Source organism: Rhineura floridana, chromosome 1 (assembly GCF_030035675.1).
Source record: "Rhineura floridana isolate rRhiFlo1 chromosome 1, rRhiFlo1.hap2, whole genome shotgun sequence".
Taxonomy (NCBI): Eukaryota; Metazoa; Chordata; class Lepidosauria; order Squamata; family Rhineuridae; genus Rhineura; species Rhineura floridana.
Window position 1 is genome coordinate 16,290,033 of NC_084480.1, and position 19,454 is coordinate 16,309,486.

Below are 19,454 nucleotides of genomic sequence, written 5' to 3' on the forward strand. Positions count from 1 at the left end.
TTATGGTAACCCTATGAATCTGTCATGAACCACCCTGTTCAGATCTTGTACGTTCAGGTCCGTGGCTTCCTTTATGGAATCAATCCATCTCTTGTTTGGTCTTCCTCTTTTTCTATTCCCTTCTGTTTTTCCCAGCATTATTTTCTTTTCTAGTGAATCATGTCTTCTCATTATGTGTCCAAAGTATGATAACCTCAGTTTCATCAGTTTGGCTTCTAGTGAATGGGGATGCCACAGCATCTGATTGTCCTGATGCGCAACCTATACTCTGGACAAGAGGCTACTGTAAGGACAGAATATGGAGAAACAGATTGGTTCCCAATCAGAAAGGGTGTGAGACAGGGGTGTATTTTATCACCCTATTTGTTTAATCTATACGCAGAACATATCATACGGAAAGCAGGATTGGACCAAGATGGAGGAGGTGTGAAACTTGGAGGGAGAAATATCAATAATTTAAGATATGCAGACGATACCATACTACTAGCAGAAACCAGTAATGATTTAAAACGAATGCTGATGAAAGTTAAAGAGGAAAGCACAAAAGCAGGACTACAGCTGAACGTCAAAAAGACTAAAGTAATGACAACAGAAGATTTATGTAACTTTAAAGTTGACAATGAGGACATTGAACTTCCTTGACAATACCTTGGCAAAGCCATTAACCAAAATGGAGACAATAGTCAAGAAATTAGAAGAAGGCTAGGAATGGCAAGGGCAGCTATAAGAGAACTAGAAAAGGTCCTGAAATGCAAAGATGTATCACTGAACACTACAGTCAGGATCATTCAGACTATGGTATTCCCGATCTCTATGTATGGATGTGAAAGTTGGACAGTGAAAGAAGCAGATAAGAGAAAAATCAACTCATTTGAAATGTGGAGGAGAGCTTTGCAGATACCAGTTGTTTTCCGGGCCCAATTCAAGGTGTTGGTATTAACCTTTAAATCCCTGTACGGTCTCGGCCCAGTTTATCTTACGGAGCGCCTTCAACGCCACCGATTATGCCGCCCGACAAGATCAGCCACTCAAGGCCTTCTCTCAATCCCGCCGACAAAAACAGCTAGATTGGCGGGTACAAGAGAGAGGGCATTCTCAGTGGCGGCCCCCACTCTCTGGAACTCCCTCCCACAAGATCTCCGGCATGCCTCTTCCCTAAATGTATTCCGTAAAGCCTTAAAGACCTGGCTCTTTCAACAGGCCTTTGGGATCTCCGGGGAGGGTTAATTACTGTGACTGAAATGCCTCCTACCCTGTTTTAATATTGTTGCTGCTGTATTATTCTCATACTGTTTTTATTGTATTATTGTATTTTATCTCATTGTGTTTTAACTGTTTTGTACGTCGCCTAGAGTGGCCTTTGGCCAGATAGGCGACACAGAAATTAAATTTATTTATTATTATTATTATGGATTGCAAAAAAGACAAATAAAATTGAGTGTTAGAACAAATTAAATCAGAACTACCATTAGAAGCTAAAATGATGAAACTGAGGTTATCATACTTTGGACACATCATGAGAAGACATGATTCACTAGAAAAGACAATAATGCTGAGAAAAACAGAAGGGAGTAGAAAAAGAGGAAGGCCAAACAAGAGATGGATTGATTCCATCAAGGAAGCCACAGACCTGAACTTACAAGATCTCATCAGGGTGGTTCATGACAGATGCTGTTCGCTGATTCATAGGGTCGTCATAAGTCGTAGTCGACTTGAAGGCACATAACAACAACAAAGTGGTAAAAGAGAATTCACATACTGGGAAGTGTGGCTGCAATTGCTGTTGTTCCCAGTTTGCTGCCTGTGAAGGTAGACCAAACCATGTGTGTTTTCTCTCTGTCAATTATTACTCACTGGAATTGGTTGGCTGTCAAAGTGAGTTTATAGCAGCCCACAGAGTAGGCAGGAAAGGGTAGATAATCTTCTTAATTCTTACTCATTTCTCAAACCTCTTTCTGAAGTGAAAGGTCAAATCTGTAAAGAAGTTTGGAGCAGCCATGTTAAAAGGTAGGGGCAGGGCATTCCAGGCCGGGGGTTGCCAACCCTGTTTGGATATATATAACAATCCAAACCATATCTACTCAGAAGTAAGTCCTATTGAGTCATATGGGGCTTAGTAAGCGTGTTTAGAATTTAAGACTTCAGGGGCATCCATCTTTACTCTTGAGTGCTCCCATCTAATACAGCAACACTAGGCTCCTTTCTTCCTACAGTGGGCTTCTGGTGACTGGCCTGGCCTCAGGGCACTTAAACCCTTCTTGCCAGAAGCAAGTAGGCTACATTAAATGTTCCCTACCCAGGCTCCATCTTTTAGCTAAGATTTCTTAATATCCAATCAGAGAAGTGTTTTTGTTTGAATTGTATGCTCCAGGAAACTTTGGTTGATGCTTAATGTATCATGCTTAATGACATCAATCAAGCCTGTCACTGTGACATCACTTGGACCCATCCCTGAAATCTCAGGGTTTGGGATGCTTCTGACCTGGCAGCCCTAGTTTGTACACACCACTGATCAGCTCATTGATGGTGCCCGCAAAACACCTTGCACAGTGCTTTGCAAGTGCCAACATTTGGGTGATTGTCAGGGCTTGCAAAACATGCACAGGGCTTTGGAAGTGCTGATGATCAGCTGATTCGTGGGGCTTGCAAAACACTATCTTTGCCTGCATAATTTGATTTCAAACTGTGTAGGCAAAAACAGTCACCAGACATCAGGTGATTCATAAGTGGGTGGCCCTGTCCACTTGTCAAACTTGGCCTGCGGTGAGTGCAGGAGATAAGGATCCGGCTGGCAGCTTAGTGTTTTATGTGTGAACCCTGCCCAGACTATAGTTCGTTTAATGCCAACAAGTCTACAATCAGAAACCATGGTTTGTTATTTGCATACAAACATTGGTTTATTTTAATTAAAGGACAACTCATGGTTAATTCATGATTTGAAACAAACCACGGTTTAGAATTATGTGTGAACTAGGTCAGTATTTAAACAACAGATACAGTATACTCTTTACTTTTCATGTCAGCCAGAACAGAGGCTTTGGCAGAATCCTACTTGCCATTCAGTATCCAATACTCAGTGCATCAAACCTGCTTCAACAAAACAAAACAAAACCCATACATTTTGCAGTAGCTGTGTAATAACAATTTCTTGATATGACATCATGTAATGACATCATGTAATCTCCCAATTAACAAATCAAAATGAATGCTCAATAATCAGCGGATGCTGGATAACTTTCCTGCAAACTGTGCAAATAGATCAGGATGAATGCTCAGTAAACAGGTCACCAGGTAGCGACCAATGTTGGGGTATAGAAGGAAAACTTGGGGGATATATTTGGTCTATGCCTTCAGTTGCCTGTCCCTGTGCATCTGTGCACTCTTGTGACTCTTTTGCCACAATTACAGATTTGGAAACAGTTTATATTCTTAGTCTTAACACTTTATCTGTAAAACCTTGGAACTGAAAATACTTGGCTCAGGCTGCATTATGCCATTTTTCTTAAAAAAGCAATATTAAACAGACTTAATAACAACCATTTCCCCCATTGCCTGTTGTTTGTATGTGTAAACTACCGGGATCAGCCACCTAATTAAGATAATTGTACTTGGGCAGAGAGAGTGTTACAATCCTAATTTATGCTGGAGACTCACTCCCTGTGCTCATTACTGAAAACCATGTGTATTTTCCTAGTTGAACAAAGCCAAGCTAAGAGAGCAGAGCAAACCAGGTTTTGCCCCACTGGTATGAATCTCCAGAACATGAATCTACAGTATTCAGGCTCCTCCAGAGGGCCTGTTTACTGAACGTTAATCCTGACTTGCTTGCACAAAATCTTACACTGCAGTTAGACTGTGGGCCCTGCCCAGACATCCTTTTTACTTGCATTCATTATGATTTGTGCTTATGATGGTAATGGGGCGGTTATATGCAACCCTACTTTCAATACTCTTTGTACTTGCAAAGGTCTGGGGTGGACATACTGCTTCGTTTCCAGTCAGTATATACCCGAGCACCTGCTTTACATGCAGAAAGTCCCAAATTCAATCCCCGGCATCTCTAGGTGGGGCCTGAGAAAGAGTCCCTGTTTGAAACCCAGGAGAGTTGCTGCAAACCAGTGTAGACGCTACTAGCTAGATGGGCCAATGGTCTGACTTAGTATAAGGCAACTCCCTATGTTCCTCTATTTTTGCTGAAATCCTGTAATTTTTGTACGACAAATGTTCTAGAGTTTTTTGTCCCGCTTCTGTTGTACTCTAATGCAGAAGTGCCCCTCCAGATAGCAATAATATAGTAACATTGGGGAAGCTTCTCTGGACAAATAATAAAGTGGAATGATGTGTGGATGGCCCTATATAAACCCACCACTAATGCACTATTATGCACAGAATGCATGTGCCAAAAAAATTAAAATAATAATAATAATAATCAGTGTGGAGAGGCCTCTTGTCTCGTATTTTATGGAACATTCTGCTGGGGGGAGGGCATGTTACACAACAATGAGCATCCATCCTTAATTCATCCTGATTTGCTTGTTGGGTATTTATATGTCTTACTGTTGATCATTTGTTCATCCCACACTTTTCAGTGCATTTCTTTGTTGCTTTCCTAATGGGAAAAAGTCTGTTTTGTTGTTTGTTTCTTAAGTGGATTTGTTGCACAAGGGTGTGTGTGGGGAGGGATCTTTATAACTTGGCAGGCCAGTTTACTATGCATCCCCATCCAGGCAATCCACCTGTCACTCATCAGACATCATTATGACATCATATGACAATTATCCTGCCCACCTGTCAAAGTCCCTTTTGCAGCACGTCCCATTGCTTCCCATTGGCTGTTTGGCCACAGGAGGCTGGACTCGATGGGCCATTGGCCTGATATAGCAAGCTGTTCTTATGATCTTGTTTTTATGATTTTTATGAATTCAGATCTGTTTTCTGCAGGGATCGGCTGTGTGATCAAGTTCCCCATGGGGAACTCAGTTGTGCAGCCATGCCACATATGACATCAGGTGTTGCGCAGGTAGGCGTGGTTTGTGAGGATATGGCTTTGCAGACCAAATTAGGACCTGTGCTGAAATGGACATTCCCCACCTCCTGTGCTAGGATGGCAGAGCGCTTTAATCCACTTTAATTGCAGAAACCTAAATTTCTGGCATGCATTTAATCCCTTCTGCAAAATACTGACCATCTGGAGGTGACCTTCTTCCAGTTCACTGGTATGAATCTGCAGGATGCATCTTCCTACAAATTCCACACAAAGACGTTGATTGGCAGGAAATTCAGGAAAGGCAGAAGAAAATTCTGCTTGACACAACACATAATTCACTTAAGGAATTTACTGCTGTCAAATGTGACACTGAGCAGCAATTCAGATGGCCTTTTTTAAAAGAAAGAAGAAAGCATTTATCAGATTCATGAAGGACAGATCTGTCAATGGCTGTTAGCCATGAAGTTAAGTTTGGATGTGACGTGCATGCCATGGCAAGAAGCAAAAACTTTACCAAAGGCAGCTTTGTCTAACAAAAATAGGTATTTAAATATGTAATTAAATTCAAATAAAAATGTTATGGGAAACAGTGTGGAAAATTGTATACTTAGCACCTATTTGTTTTTTAAATAGCCACCTGTTTGGTTACACTGGATATTTAAATATTGCGATATTTGAGGCAGGATCATAATCTCTCCTCCAGTTAGTTTTTGTTGTGTATTACATTTCATATTCTTGCCTTTTTTTCAAGGAGATCAGGGTGGCATGTGTAGAACGTCATTCCCCCTTTTTTCTTCACAAGAACCTGTCAGTTTGGTCAGGAAATCCTGGGAAATGTAGTTTGTTAAGAGTGCTGTTAGGAGACTCCTATTCCCCTCACAGGGCTACAATTCTCAGAGTGGTTTAAGAATCAGTCTTCCCAGGGAACTCCAGGAATTGTAGCTTTGTGAGGGGGAATAGGGTCTCTCCTAACAACTCTCAGCACCCTTCACAAACTACACTTCCCAGGATTCTTTGGGGAAGTCATGACAGTTTAAAGTGGAATAGTGGAATAAATATATGGTATAAATGTGGCCTCAGTATAAGGCAACTTCCTGTGTTTAGCCAAAATCTTACTTCCCTGCAATTTCCACCTACTGGCTCTAAGCCTACCCTCTGGAGCAACAGTGACCAAGTCTCCTTCATCTTCCTCTACCCTTCAGATATTTGAAGACAGAGATAATCTCTGTCTTAAGCCTCTACTTCTCCAGGCTAAACATAACCAGCTCTTTCCACCGTCCCTCATAGGACCTCCCTAGCATAAAACCTGTGTGCTTCACATCTGTTTTGAATGACGCACACAAGTTAAAATGACCACAAAAGGCCCTTTAAATAACAAACAAATGGCTGCTTCTGTGTTTTGTCAGTAAAACTGGCTTCTTCATTGAGCAGGCACCCTCCAGAAGTGATGCAAGAGGGTTTATATCTGGGTACCTGTATATCCAAGTGAAAAGCATTCCCTAAGTGGGTTAGAATTTTGGCCAGAGAGGGAATTTCAAAGCAAAAGATACTTGAAAAGAACACTTCTAAGACCACATTCATACATTTATTCCACAGTCATTCCACTATAAACAGTCATGGCTTATCCCAAAGAATCCTTGGAAGTGTAGTCTGTGAAGGGTGCTGAGAGGTATTAGGAGAGACCCTATTCTCCCTCACAGAGCTACAATTCCTGGAGTTCCCTGGGAAGACGGATTCTTAAACCGCTCTGAGAATTGTAGCCCTGTGATGGGAATAGGGCTCTGCTAACAGCACCCTTAACAAACTACATTTCCCAGGATTCTTTGGGGGAAAACCATGACTATTTAAAGTGACAAAATAATGGAATAAATGTGTGGTGTGAATGTGGCCTAAGTGTTCAGCTCCCGTTTCCAGCTTTTGTGCTTCATTCTAAGCTATTATGCATTCAGGCAACATCTTCTGAGGTAATGTAGCCTTGAAGTAACCGGCATTGCTGGTGACAGCAAATATTTGGTGTTATGTTTGTCTGCTGGGAGCTCTGAGTTTGCAGCTTGCAGCCTCTATTCAGACAATGCACATTTGCACTTGAGGACTGAGCTAGACTACTTGGCTTCTCCTGCCCCTTTGGACCAGTGGAGACTGGTCCATTAGGGCAAGTGGGGAAGTGCTCCACCAAGCTCAGCCTGCCCTCAGCCAGCCTCCACCAGTCTAGCTCATGGCACTGGCCGTCAGCCTCCGCCTCCTCCTTGAAAAATGGAAATGGACTGCCTTCAAGTTGATCCCAACTTATGGCGACCCCATGAATAGGGTTTTCATGGTAAACGGTATTCAGAGGGGGTTTACCATTGCCTTCCTCTGAGGCTGAGAGGCAGTGACTGGCCCAAGGTCACCCAGTGAGCTTCATGGCTGTGTGGGGATTCAAACTCTGGTCTCCCAGGTCGTGTTCCAACACTCTAACCACTATGCCACACTGGCTCTAGTGCTTAGTAAAACTCAGCAGGGAGGAGGGTGGGGACAAAACTAAAATTAGTCAGCTCTGCCAGCCATTGGCTGTGGCTCTTCCTCTCATTGGCCTTCTGCCCTATCTGTCCCCATGGACACCAGCCTCTGTTGGAAAACACTGCTCTTCTGAATACAGGTTTGGAGGAGTAAAATGATCCACCTGCTGCATAGGCAAGGGAATAGCTTAGTGGTCAAACACCTGATCTGCATTCATAGGGTTTCAGGTTCAATTCCTGGCATCTCTAGGTAAGGCTTGTAAAAAAAGCACTGAGAAGAAATTGCTTACAAAAAGGGCTATTTATCTCTCTTTTTCTTTATGACTACCATATCTTGTGTTTATTTTTACTTCCTTTTTGTTTGTTTTTAACTTTAAAAAGTCTTCCCTACTTATGCAAAGAGGCCCACTAAATTTAGCACTGATCGTTTTTGGCTGTTTTTACTACCCCAATCAAATATCTGAAGTGCTCTGCCCCTCCTCTCCCTGAACGTTTAAGCTGGTCACTATAAGGACTATTATTTAACTTTAAGAATTGGTTCCCAAGCTTCCTTTTTTCCTTTTCCTCCCCATCTGCTTTTCTTTTTGTGTCATGTTGTAGATTATAAGCCTGTGGACAGGGACCGTCTCGTTTTAATTGATGGTAAGCTGCTCTGGTAGATTTTTTTGGTGAAAGAGCAGGGCAAATAAATATGCTCTAAATAAATATGATCAGGCTCCTGTACTTCTGCATAAAGTCTCTCATCTGTGTTTGCTGTTGGAGCGTAGACTTGGATGATAATAACAATAATAATAAAAATTTATTTCTAGGCCGCCTATCTGGCCGAATTAACGGTCATGATGGTTATGTTAATAGGTTTCCCACTAAATCTCATTGATATCACTCACTCAGACCTTGTGTTATAGCTCCCAATTGCTTTTGCTACATCACTTCTATTAAAGCAATCATGTTTCTTCTGAATTTCTCATTTCCTGCATAAAATATTTTGTAGTTGCCTGATTTTATTTTATTTATTTATTTATTTATTTTATTCGATTTCTATACCGCCCACAGCCCGAAGGCTCTCAGAGCGGTGCACAACATAGGATAAAGTACAATAGAATCACAAAAACAGTAAAAGCATACATATTAAACAATTAAACGACCTGATATACATTAAAAGCTACAAGATAGATTAAAATGCCTGGGAGAATAAAAAGGTTTTAACCTGGCGCCGAAAAGATAAAAATGTAGGCACCAGGCGCACCTCATCAAGAAGACTGTTCCATAATTCGGGGGCAACCACCGAAAAGGCCCTAGATCTTGTTACGACCCTCCGAGCTTCTCTGTGAGTCGGAACTCGGAGGAGGGCCTTAGATGTTGAACGTAGTGAACGGGTAGGTTCATATCGGGAGAGGCGTTCCACTAGGTATTGTGGTCCCGTGCCGTGTAAGGCTTTATAAGTCAAAACTAGCACTTTGAATTTGGCCCGGAAACAGATAGGTAGCCAGTGCAAACGAGCCAGAACAGGTGTTATATGTGCGGACCGCCTAGTCCTCGTCAACAGTCTAGCTGCTGCGTTTTGCACTAGCTGTAGTTTCCGAACTGTCTTCAAAGGCAGCCCCACGTAGAGCGCATTGCAGTAATCCAATCTAGAGGTTACCAGAGCATGCACAACTGATTGAAAGTGTCCCATTGCTGTCCATCTTAATTCACTTACACCAAGTATTGTAATGATGCATTCCATTTCTTGGGTGCCCCTGCTAGGAGTCTAGACTCCTGACAGCATTGCTCTGAGCTTCTTCAACACTCTCAAACCCCCTCACCATGTTTAGGTGTGCATCCTAGAGGAGGCCTCAAGAATAGGGATTGGTAAATCTGTCAGTTTCACTTTCTCTTCTTTTCTCATTTTTCCAATGTTAAATTCAGTTCCCCACAATTCCATGCTGTTTGTTAATTTTTTTTAAAAAGCCCTCATGAAAATACATCAGCCATTTAGTGTGAATTTCTCCCAATATACACATGTTCATATGTAATTTCCCCTGATACACACATTTTTCCAAAGCAATTTACCCTAATATAACACATTTTTGTATGTTATTTGTTCTAATATATGCATTTTTTCTCTAGTATATGCACTTGTCTACACATTATGTGGCTGGAGAACTGCATAGCAGAACTCTGAATTTCAAATTATGGCTTTGTTTTGGTTTGTGTGTTGTTTCAGAAAAAGTGAGTTAGATAGATTTGCCTTTAAATGTGAGCTGAACCCAATTCCTTCCCCATCCCTGTTTCAGTTCATTCTATTTTGCAAGTCCAAACTTCATGGATCAGCCTTCTCCTGCCATAGAAATGTCTGGAATCTGGCAGGATGATCTGACACCAGATTATCGAGAGGAAGGTTACATAAATGCACTGCAGCTGAATACTTTTATTTTACTGCATCACTGTGTGGGGCTGAATGTGGATTCTGGAAAAGTACAGGGAGAGAAAAAAGAAAGTTCACTGTATTCTTTCCCCCTCCCCAAAGGAGTAATATATGGCTGGGTCATATAGCAACTGCCACATTGCATTAGCTTGGGGGCTGCTTCACTCCACACATACCAGCAAAGGCAACCGCAACACCATTTGTGAGCAGCAAGAGATTGGTGCCTGCTTGTTCATCAGGCAATGCTCCCCCCACAAGACCTGTGTGCTTGCTTCTTTTGCATGCAGAACAAGGCTGTTGTGCACAGCAGGCATCCAGGCACTTGTAGATTTGTGATCTGTGCAAAGCGATTTTAGAACAAGTGGAGCAACTGTACATTCAACTGCCATAAATTCAGGCTATTTCTGTGTCTAGATTTCAGGAAAGTTCTCCTCCCCCTTTGCATATTGAGAGGCAGCATGGTACCATGATTAGAGATTTGGACTAAAGTCAGGAAGACCTGGGTTCAAATACCCACTTGGGTTGCATGATTAAAGTTGATTTGGAGGTCTTGTGCAACAAACCCACTTCCGAAATGAAATCACACTTTTTGCAATAAAAAAATACACTGGAAACTGTGGGATAATGCTTTGACATAACTAACCTCCTCACAAACAAACCAAAATTAATGCTCATTAAATAGCCAACGTCATCTAACCTCCCTGCAAACTAATCAGGATGAATGCTCAATAAATAGACTGTCTGGAAGCACTCCCTGTGAGATCAACTGACATGCCAGGACAAAAATGGGACCAGATAATACCATTGTATTTTCTGCTGGGCACAGTTACTGGCAGCTGTGTCAACAGAAACATTCTTACCAGATCACATTATTAGTCACTCAGAGAGAAGCAGGAGCCAGCTCTGCCCAGCTCCACAGGCAAAGTGTCATGCTACAATGGTGCTTGTCACTCCTTGCACCACTGCTATTTAAGTCAAACTGTCCAATGGAGGCCCCTTGATGAAAAACATCCACTTTGCCAGGCTGGAAATGGAATGTCTGCTGCATTGTAAACCACACTACCATCATTTTCTAAGGCTGTATGTCGTTTGCAATAAGACTGCACGGAAGCCAGAAAATTGTAATGAATGCAGTAACTTTCATTCTGGGTATCCTGCCTTTTATTTTGTTAAACTCCCCCCCCAATATTTCTAGTCATTAAGTCTTCACCAATGAGCCTGAAAGTGCAGGAGCAGTGGAGCCTTAGACTTGCTACATGAGCTGTCAATTGTTTTTAATGTATTACATTTATATCCCACCTTTCCTCCAAGATGCTCAAGGGGCTTACTTTATTCTCACAGGTAGGTTAGGCTGAGAAACAATGACTGGCCCAAGGTCACCCAGTTAGCTTCATAGTTGATTGGGGAACTGAACCCTGGTCTTCCAGGTCCTAGTCAAACATTTAGTCTAACCACTCTACAGCACTGTCCCAGTGTGCAACAGCCTCAATCACCAGTGTATACAAGAGTGTCAGGAGAGGGCAAAGGTACTCTTAGGGTCACCTGTGAACACAGCTTGAACAGAACCTGTATGGTACCTTTCATGCTGTTGATAAAAAAAGCAGTGTTATATCGTGGTGGGAATTATTAGGCAGGAGCTATGCAACGTCGGAGGACTCTGCTGCTAAAATAGTTCCTGTGATAATAGAGACACCATCAAACAGTCAGAAAAGTGCAGAAGGAGGTGGATCAGCCATGCAGACAGGGAGCAAAACAGGAACATGTTGCATCCCAGCCACAGAGTAACAGTAACTAGTGAACACACTAGTTGCCAGATCAAAGCATTTCCATTAGCCACACCTGGGGGGGTGGGCGGTTGATCTGCTGATCAGATGTGAAATCTCTTTGAAGCTGAATTAAAAAAAACACACACTCAAATTGGTCCTACTAGATTTTACAGTAAAAAGGGTCAAGGTTTGACTAGCGTTGTGTGCCCCCTTTTTCAGAAGACAGAGGTGGAGATGTACTGGCAGAACAGTGAGTATGTTTCTACTCACATATACATGTCAACCCACCCAGATATTGACTGAACTAAAATAACACCTTCTCTTTAGGATCCCCTTCCCTCTGAGTTAAGGCAGGCACCAACATTTTGATGTCTGCTAAAGACTTACGTGTTCTCTCAGGCTTTTGCTGGACATTCATACCAGTTGAGCATAATAATATGTCTGTTTGGGCCTAATGTTTTGCTGCTAATTTATTTGTTCTGTAATTTTAAGGTATTTTTGTACACTGCCTTGTAATGTTTGCATGGAAGTCAGTCTAAAAATAGTTTAAACAAGCAAACACACACCTAGCTTGGTCCATGTAGCTTGGTCATGCATTTGTAGGACCAATTTTTAGGTACTTACTTTTTTTTTAACTTTAATAAGGACAAAACACCAGGAGAGGACAAAAGACCTGGACTAGGTGGCTCCTGGTCTGATACTGCCAGGTGCTTCTCAGGGAAAGGGTCTGAGCATCTGCTTTGCATGGAGAAGGTCCCAGGTTCCATCCCCAGCATCTACAGATAGGTCTGGGAGAGACTCCCTGTCTGAAACCCTGGAGAGCTGCTGCCAGCCAGTCAGTGTAGGAAATACTGAGCCAGATGGACCAATCATTAGGCTTGGTATAAGGCAGTTTCCAGTGTTCCTAGGTGCATACTGGGAGAGATGGAGAATGCAGTCCTGAAAGCACTGGGGTTCTTTGAGTTTTCTATGGGTTGCCCTCTTCCATTGCTCGTTGGTTGAGCAGTCCATTAATAGCTTGTTATCTAGAGCCCCTGACAATTTGCAGTTGAACTTCTGGCCCTGGCAAAAAGTCTACTGGATTGTTTCCTTCCATGTGCTTATTTTCAGTAAGGGAGAGAAGCTCTGTTGAAATGACTTAATTGTAGAGTCTGGAAATGGACCATATGCAATGTGGTTTTCATAATCAGCAGCATTAGCAATAAGAGAAAAGCTGAAAACAAACTGGCTGCAAAGATCCTCAGCTAACCGGTCTCAATGACTTGCCTTTCTTGGGGAGAGAACAAATAAAACACCTTTTAAGAACAGATGTGTTGATTGGTAATGCAATGTTATAAATTTGAACAGCAGCATACAGTTGCGAAGGGAAAGCAAAGAGGTAATATGCCTTGTGTGTCAGTTGTATTGTTGAATAGATCATGTGGCAAATTACTTTACAGATTATTGGGATTTAAAAACAACACCACCATTATTGCTCATAAACATTGGGACCACTTCCACATGAGACTATTGCTACTTTGTTGGTGGGATTCAGCCACATACTGGCAAATTTCGGCTGCCCAATTAAAGTGGATTTGGCAGTCTTGCACAACACCTCCCCCCTGACATTTTTTAATACGGGAAGTGATGGGTAACAGTACTGGAAAGTGTGGGATAACGGTCCCTTGATGCAATGTTGTAGAAAGTTTGCACAAACAAATCAGACTGCTCAATAAATGGCTGACATTGCACATTGACCTCTGCACAAACTTTGTGCAAACAAATTAGGATGAACGCTCAAGGAACAGGTTATCTGGAAGTGGATTTAGTTTGTACACCGTCTATGCTCTGGAGCTACTTGACCTGAAACCACATTTCAAGTTTAGTTTTTGGAAATGTCAACCCAGTCTACAGCTTGGATGGAAATCTCTTCAAATGCAAATGCTTTAGCCATTATCACTCCAAAGGGCTCTATTTCAAAACAGGAGGTCAGAACTGAGGACTGGGAAGAGGCCCCATAAATAAATAAGATGCAGAGCTGGAGAAAGGGTGCAGAATAGGCAACTGATTGAAACAGAAGCTTGATAGGAAGGGTAGTGGAGAAGGAGGTAAGTTCCATAAGAGGAGGAATTCTTCTAGCTGTAGCTTGGACTTTGGCATTATGAGTTAGCAACCCTAACAGGGCAATGTGGTCACAAAGTAGGGTGGGGATGGGAGGGAGATGTATTTGACATATTGATTAGAACCAGTCAATTTTTTTTTTTGCTGCAGGCTCCTAATGTAGGTACATTGCATATGCACCACTGAAGACAAAGCATTGCTTCCATAATGATTTATGCACATTGGACATAACGGAGACATTTCTTACTCTTGCAGGGTTACCTGTCAGAAGGGTTGGTAACAAAATGGTATCGATCTCCTCGCCTGCTCCTCTCACCAAACAACTACACCAAAGCCATTGACATGTGGGCAGCTGGTTGCATTCTAGCAGAGATGCTTAAAGGAAAGATGCTTTTTGCTGGTAGGTCTCAAATTTTCTTTCTTTCTTTCTTTCTTTCTTTCTTTCTTTCTTTCTTTCTTTCTTTCATTCTTCTCTCCCAGGTAGCGCTGTAAATACTTGTGGAAGATTCCTATGTATTGGGGTGGCTCATGTTGCTAGACTACAACTAGGGATATAAGAAGGTATTGATTACTGTTCCACCCTGAATTCTTCGCATGTAGCACTGTTTCCATTCTGCTGCAGTTCAGCTTCTGACAAAAACCTATGTTAGCTGTCTCGCTGTCCGCTATGGTGAATTTTTACACAATTAATTATGTCATCATTACATTATTCCACACCATTTCAATGCACAGGAAACACAATACAAATGGGGGGGGGGAACCACGTCATCAATTTCTTATCATTATGTATCCTTGGACTGAATATAACAAGAACAGCAAATACCAATAATATTCACTGGATTTATTTCCATTCCGGACATGGGACAAATAAGTGGACACTGGCAATTCCTGCTGCTCTTTCTTTCGGAATTCTTTGACATCCCTAACTCAAACTCCCATTCCAGTCAGTATGGATAATCGGTGTTGTAGTTCAGCAACATCTGGAGGACCACAGGTTAGCGACTCCTGCACCACATGCTCACATTTGTTTAAGGCGGTACTGGGGAACAGTATTTGAACCTTATAAACTTGCAAGGTATGTGTTTGTGGCCTGTGGGCACTGCCAGAAACATTGGTATTCTATTTATGACTGCTTTTTTAAAAGATAAAAAAACAAGTTTCTGGTCCCCATGATTTTGGAAATAAATCCAGAAATTAAAAGGAATTTTTACCCAAGCCTAGTCTTCCCAACTTCAAACACAATGATTAATTTTTTTTTACATGTTTTGTTTTTAACAGGGCTTATATACTGCTAAATCACTGAAACCTCTAAGTAGTTTACGTAAAACACAGAAAATCAAAATTACCTATTAAATCAGATGTTAAAGACAAGTTCATAAGATTGATCATGCAGATTAGAGAGGTTTGCAGAGAAATAGGGCTATGCACTGGGGTTAATATTTGTGTCTCTGACTGCTAAACTGAAATACAAAAAGACAAGAGACCTGTCCTCACAACATCTGCTCCTGCCTACAACCCCATGGCTTACCCAATTTGTTACCCTCATTGTTCCCTAGTACCCCTACTTTCTACCTGCCCACCACCATGTTGGGGACTGTAATGCTCATGTTCAGCAATCAAGAGATCTGCCTGCGCATGGGTGGCATATTCTGCTGATGCTGCCCCATCTGTTTGCCTGTAGCAGCTGTTTTCATGGCTGCATCTTCTTGCACAAACACACATCACAACTTCAATCCCCTGGTGGTAATATACAATGGGAAATAGGTAATGGATGAGAGTGCCTATAAACAGCTGGATGTTTTTGTGAGCAGGTTTGGAAATAAGGATCTGACACTCAAGGAGGCCAGTTCGTCTTTTCTGAAACCATGCGCGTGCACGCACACAGACACACGCACACACCTGTAGTTTAAATGCAAAACCTCAGACATCCATTTAGATTCAGGGTAAAATGCTGAACATTTCAGGTTGCTTCCAGACTGTCAGTATTTTGCAGGAATTATTCAGGGCTGATCTGCACAGTGGTTAGAACATAAGAACATAAGAAGAGCCTGCTGGATCAGGCCAGTGGTCCATCTAGTCCAGCATCCTGTTCTCACAGTGGCCAACCAGGTGCCTGGGTTTACTGTGTGTTTGGTGCTACTCACATCTCCTTTAAATTTGCATGGTTCACATGAAGTTACTGGCAAACAGAAGCTATCAGTTTCCCCCCTGTAAATCCATACTAACCGAAGCTGCTGATAATACCAAAAGGGAAGGGAAAAAGTCTTCACTCCCTTTCTCTAGTGCTTGCAGATGCTTTGCTCCGATGCTTTTAGGTGGATGTGTCAGTGGTTCCCCTGTCTATGCCCACTCCCTCCTCCTCCCTTCATTCATTTTATTTCCTGTAGGCTGACAAGCAACTTCTGGTTACTCTCCTCCATTCTTCTGGCCTTTTTTATGTTGCTGCAAACCGTGCCTTTATTTTCTTTTTCCCCTAACTTGTGCGCAACACTACTCAAACAGAGATTTGTATTTCAGCTGTATCCTACCAGGGAAAACACAGATATTTGCTCTTCCGGGTTTTTTTAAAAAAGAAATCTACTGCAACTGGTAGAACAGACTGAGCATGCTTGGACACCTTAACAGCCAGAGAGAGTAGAAATGTGTAATTGGAGGGTGGGGCCACAAGGAAAAAGCGAGATTAATCCTCCTCAGAGGAATGCCTGCTTGTGTCAGTGTGAAAAAGTGATTTGCAGCTTACATTGAGCAGGAACTGTGGATGATGCAAATGAAAAGTGAAGGTAAAAGAAGTGTATTCCTATGAAGAAATGCTCCCATGTAGATGAGCCTTCAGTCTTATACTGACAAATTTAGGTTGCACAATTAACGTGGATTTGAGGCTCTTCTGCAACAAACCCACTTTAAAAAAACCTGGAATTTTTGTGGATTAGAAAAGTGATGCTAAAATGTACTGGAAAACATGGAATAATATTTATTTATTTATTTATTTATTATTTCAATTTATATACTGCCCTTAGCAGAATAGCTCTCAGGGCGGTGAACAAACAAGGTAAAATACAATATATCATGGTAAAAAATCACAAAAACATGTACAAGCAAACAACAGAAAGCACAACAAAAACAAATACAACACAAATTAAGAAGGATACATATTAAAAATAGAAAGATTAAGAAAATTAAAAGATTAAAATGCCTGGGAGCATAAAAAGGTCTTTACCTGGTGCCGGAAAGATAGAAGTGTAGGCGCCAGGTGTACCTCTTCGGGGAGGCTGTTCCACAACTCAGGGGCCACCACAGAAAAGGCCCTAGATCTAGTAACCACCCTCCGGGCTTCCCGATGAGTTGGTACCCGGAGGAGGGCCTTAGATTCTGAATGAAGTGAACGGGTAGGTTCATAGCGAGAGAGGCGTTCCACGAGGTATTGAGGTCCCACGCCGTGTAAGGCTTTATAGGTCAAAACCAGCACCTTGAATCTCGCCCGGAAGCAAATAGGGAGCCAGTGCAGATGCGCCAGAATAGGTGTTATATGCGAAGACCGACTGGTCTTCGTCAATAGTCTGGCAGCCGCGTTCTGCACCAGCTGAAGCTTCCAAACTGTCTTCAAGGGCAGCCCTATGTAGAGCGCATTACAGTAATCCAATCTTGAAGTTACCAGAGCATGAACAACGGAGGCGAGGTCGTCCCTGTCCAGATAGGGGCGTAGTTGGGCTACCAGACGAAGATGGTAAAATGCATTCCGTGCCACCGAGGCCACTTAGGCCTCAAGAGACAAGGAAGAATCGAAAAGAACCCCCAAACTACGTACCTGTTCTTTCAGGGGGAATGTAACCCCATCCAGAACAGGGTGAACATCCACCATCTGAGCAGGGAAGGCGTTCACCAGCAGTATCTCGGTCTTGTCTGGATTGAGTCTCAGTTTATTAGCTCTCATCCAGTCCATTATCGCGGTCAGGCAACGGTTTATATATCATATAACCTCCATGCAAACAAACCAAATATTCAATGTACAGCAATGTTGTGTTTTGTGCAAACAAGTCAGGATGAATGCTCAGTAAACAGGTCTCTTGGAAGAGCTCTCAGACCATTGACTGTAACAGTGAGAAAAAAGTTGGGGGGGGAGAGACACTGTGATAGCTTGTAAGAGAAGGGTGCTGCTTGTCTGCCACACTGCAGTGCTACCACAGCATATGGCAGAATGTTGTAATACAGCTGTGGAGGTCACATGGCAATACAAGAGGCAGATTAGGGTTCCACCTGGTCCTGTAAAACTGCTGGCTCTTGCAAGGATCCTCAGTCATATGCAGACTCGCCATTGCTGCTAATGAGAAGAGAGGGGACGTGCCTCTTGGCCCTTCCCCCTTTGTGGTGTCCTCGTGGCCTTGCTCCACCACCCACCATACATTGGAGGGGGAAAGATTAAACTGAAGAGCCCACTGTATGAGTGTAGGAACCAGAGCTTGGAAAAGTTACTTTTTAAAACTACAACTCCCATCAGCCCCAGCCAGCATGGCCACTGGATTGGGCTGATGGGAGCTGTAGTTCAAAAAAGTAACTTTTCCAAGCTCTGGAACCCTGCACAATTAAGAATCCTGACTTCAATTACCCTTACGTAGACTGGGCACATGCATGTTCCAGTCACGATAAAGAAGTAAAATTTCTAGATATTCTAAATCACTGTTCTTCAACCTTGGGTCCCCTAGCTCTTGTCGGACTACAACTCCCATCAACCCTAGTCAGCTTAGCCAATGGCCAAAGATGACGGGAGTTGTAATCCAACAACATCTGGGGACCCAAGGTTGAAGAATGATGGTGTCCTAGAACACCTGGTCATGGGTTTGACCAGAGGGGCAGAGACTCTGGACTTAATCTTCAGTGGCGCCTTGAACCAGGTGCGAGATGCAAACATCAATGAATGGATTGGGAACAGTGACATAGGAACACAAGCTGCCTGATACTGAGTCAGACCATTGGTCCATCTAGCTCAATATTGTCTTCATTGGCTGGCACTGGCTCTCCAAGGTTTCAGGCATGGTTGTCTCCCTGCCCTACCTGGAGATGCCGGGGATTGAATCTGGGACCTTTGCGTGCAAGGCAGATGCTATGGCCCTTCCCCAACCATAGTGTTAAAACAAATGTGTAAGTGGGCAATTGCAAAGTAAGTCCAACACGGTCACATTTGTGGGTAGCTCAGTGAAGATGTCAACCCAGTATGCAGCAGCTGTGAAAAAGTGGAATTCCATCTAAGGGACCATTAGAAAAGGGGTCTGAAAATAAAACTGCCAATATCATGATGCCATTATCCAAATCTATGCATGATGAGACTGTACTTAGAATACTGAGTACAGTTCTGGTCGCCTCACCTCAAATAGGACATTGTATTGCTGGAAAAGATTCAGAAAAGGGCAACCAAAGTGCCCTTTGCGGTTGGAGCATCTCCCCTATGAGGAACAGTTACATTATATTGTTTTATATTGTAGTTCTTGGGTTTTTATGTAGTTTGTATGTTGTATTTTACTTTATCTTGTACGCCGCCTAGAGTGGCTGCTTGTGCGGCCAGATAGGCAGCCTAGAAATAAAATTTATTATTATTATTATTATTATTATTATTATTATTATTATTATTATTATTATTTGGGACTTTTTAGTTTGGAGAAAAAATGAGTAAGAGGGACATGATAGAGGTGTATAAGATTCTG

General features: G+C 42.4%; 1 protein-coding gene across 6 annotated transcripts in view; it reads left to right on the forward strand.

The window, feature by feature from the left end:
* MAPK4 (mitogen-activated protein kinase 4) overlaps positions 1-19,454 on the forward strand; it is a 118,067-nt gene that overhangs the window by 74,267 nt on the left and 24,346 nt on the right. For all 6 annotated transcript variants that reach the window (XM_061614482.1, XM_061614497.1, XM_061614491.1 and 3 more), the window contains one exon: positions 14,014-14,158. In XM_061614482.1, coding sequence (XP_061470466.1) covers positions 14,014-14,158 — 145 coding nt within the window. The remainder of the gene's footprint in view (positions 1-14,013; positions 14,159-19,454) is intronic.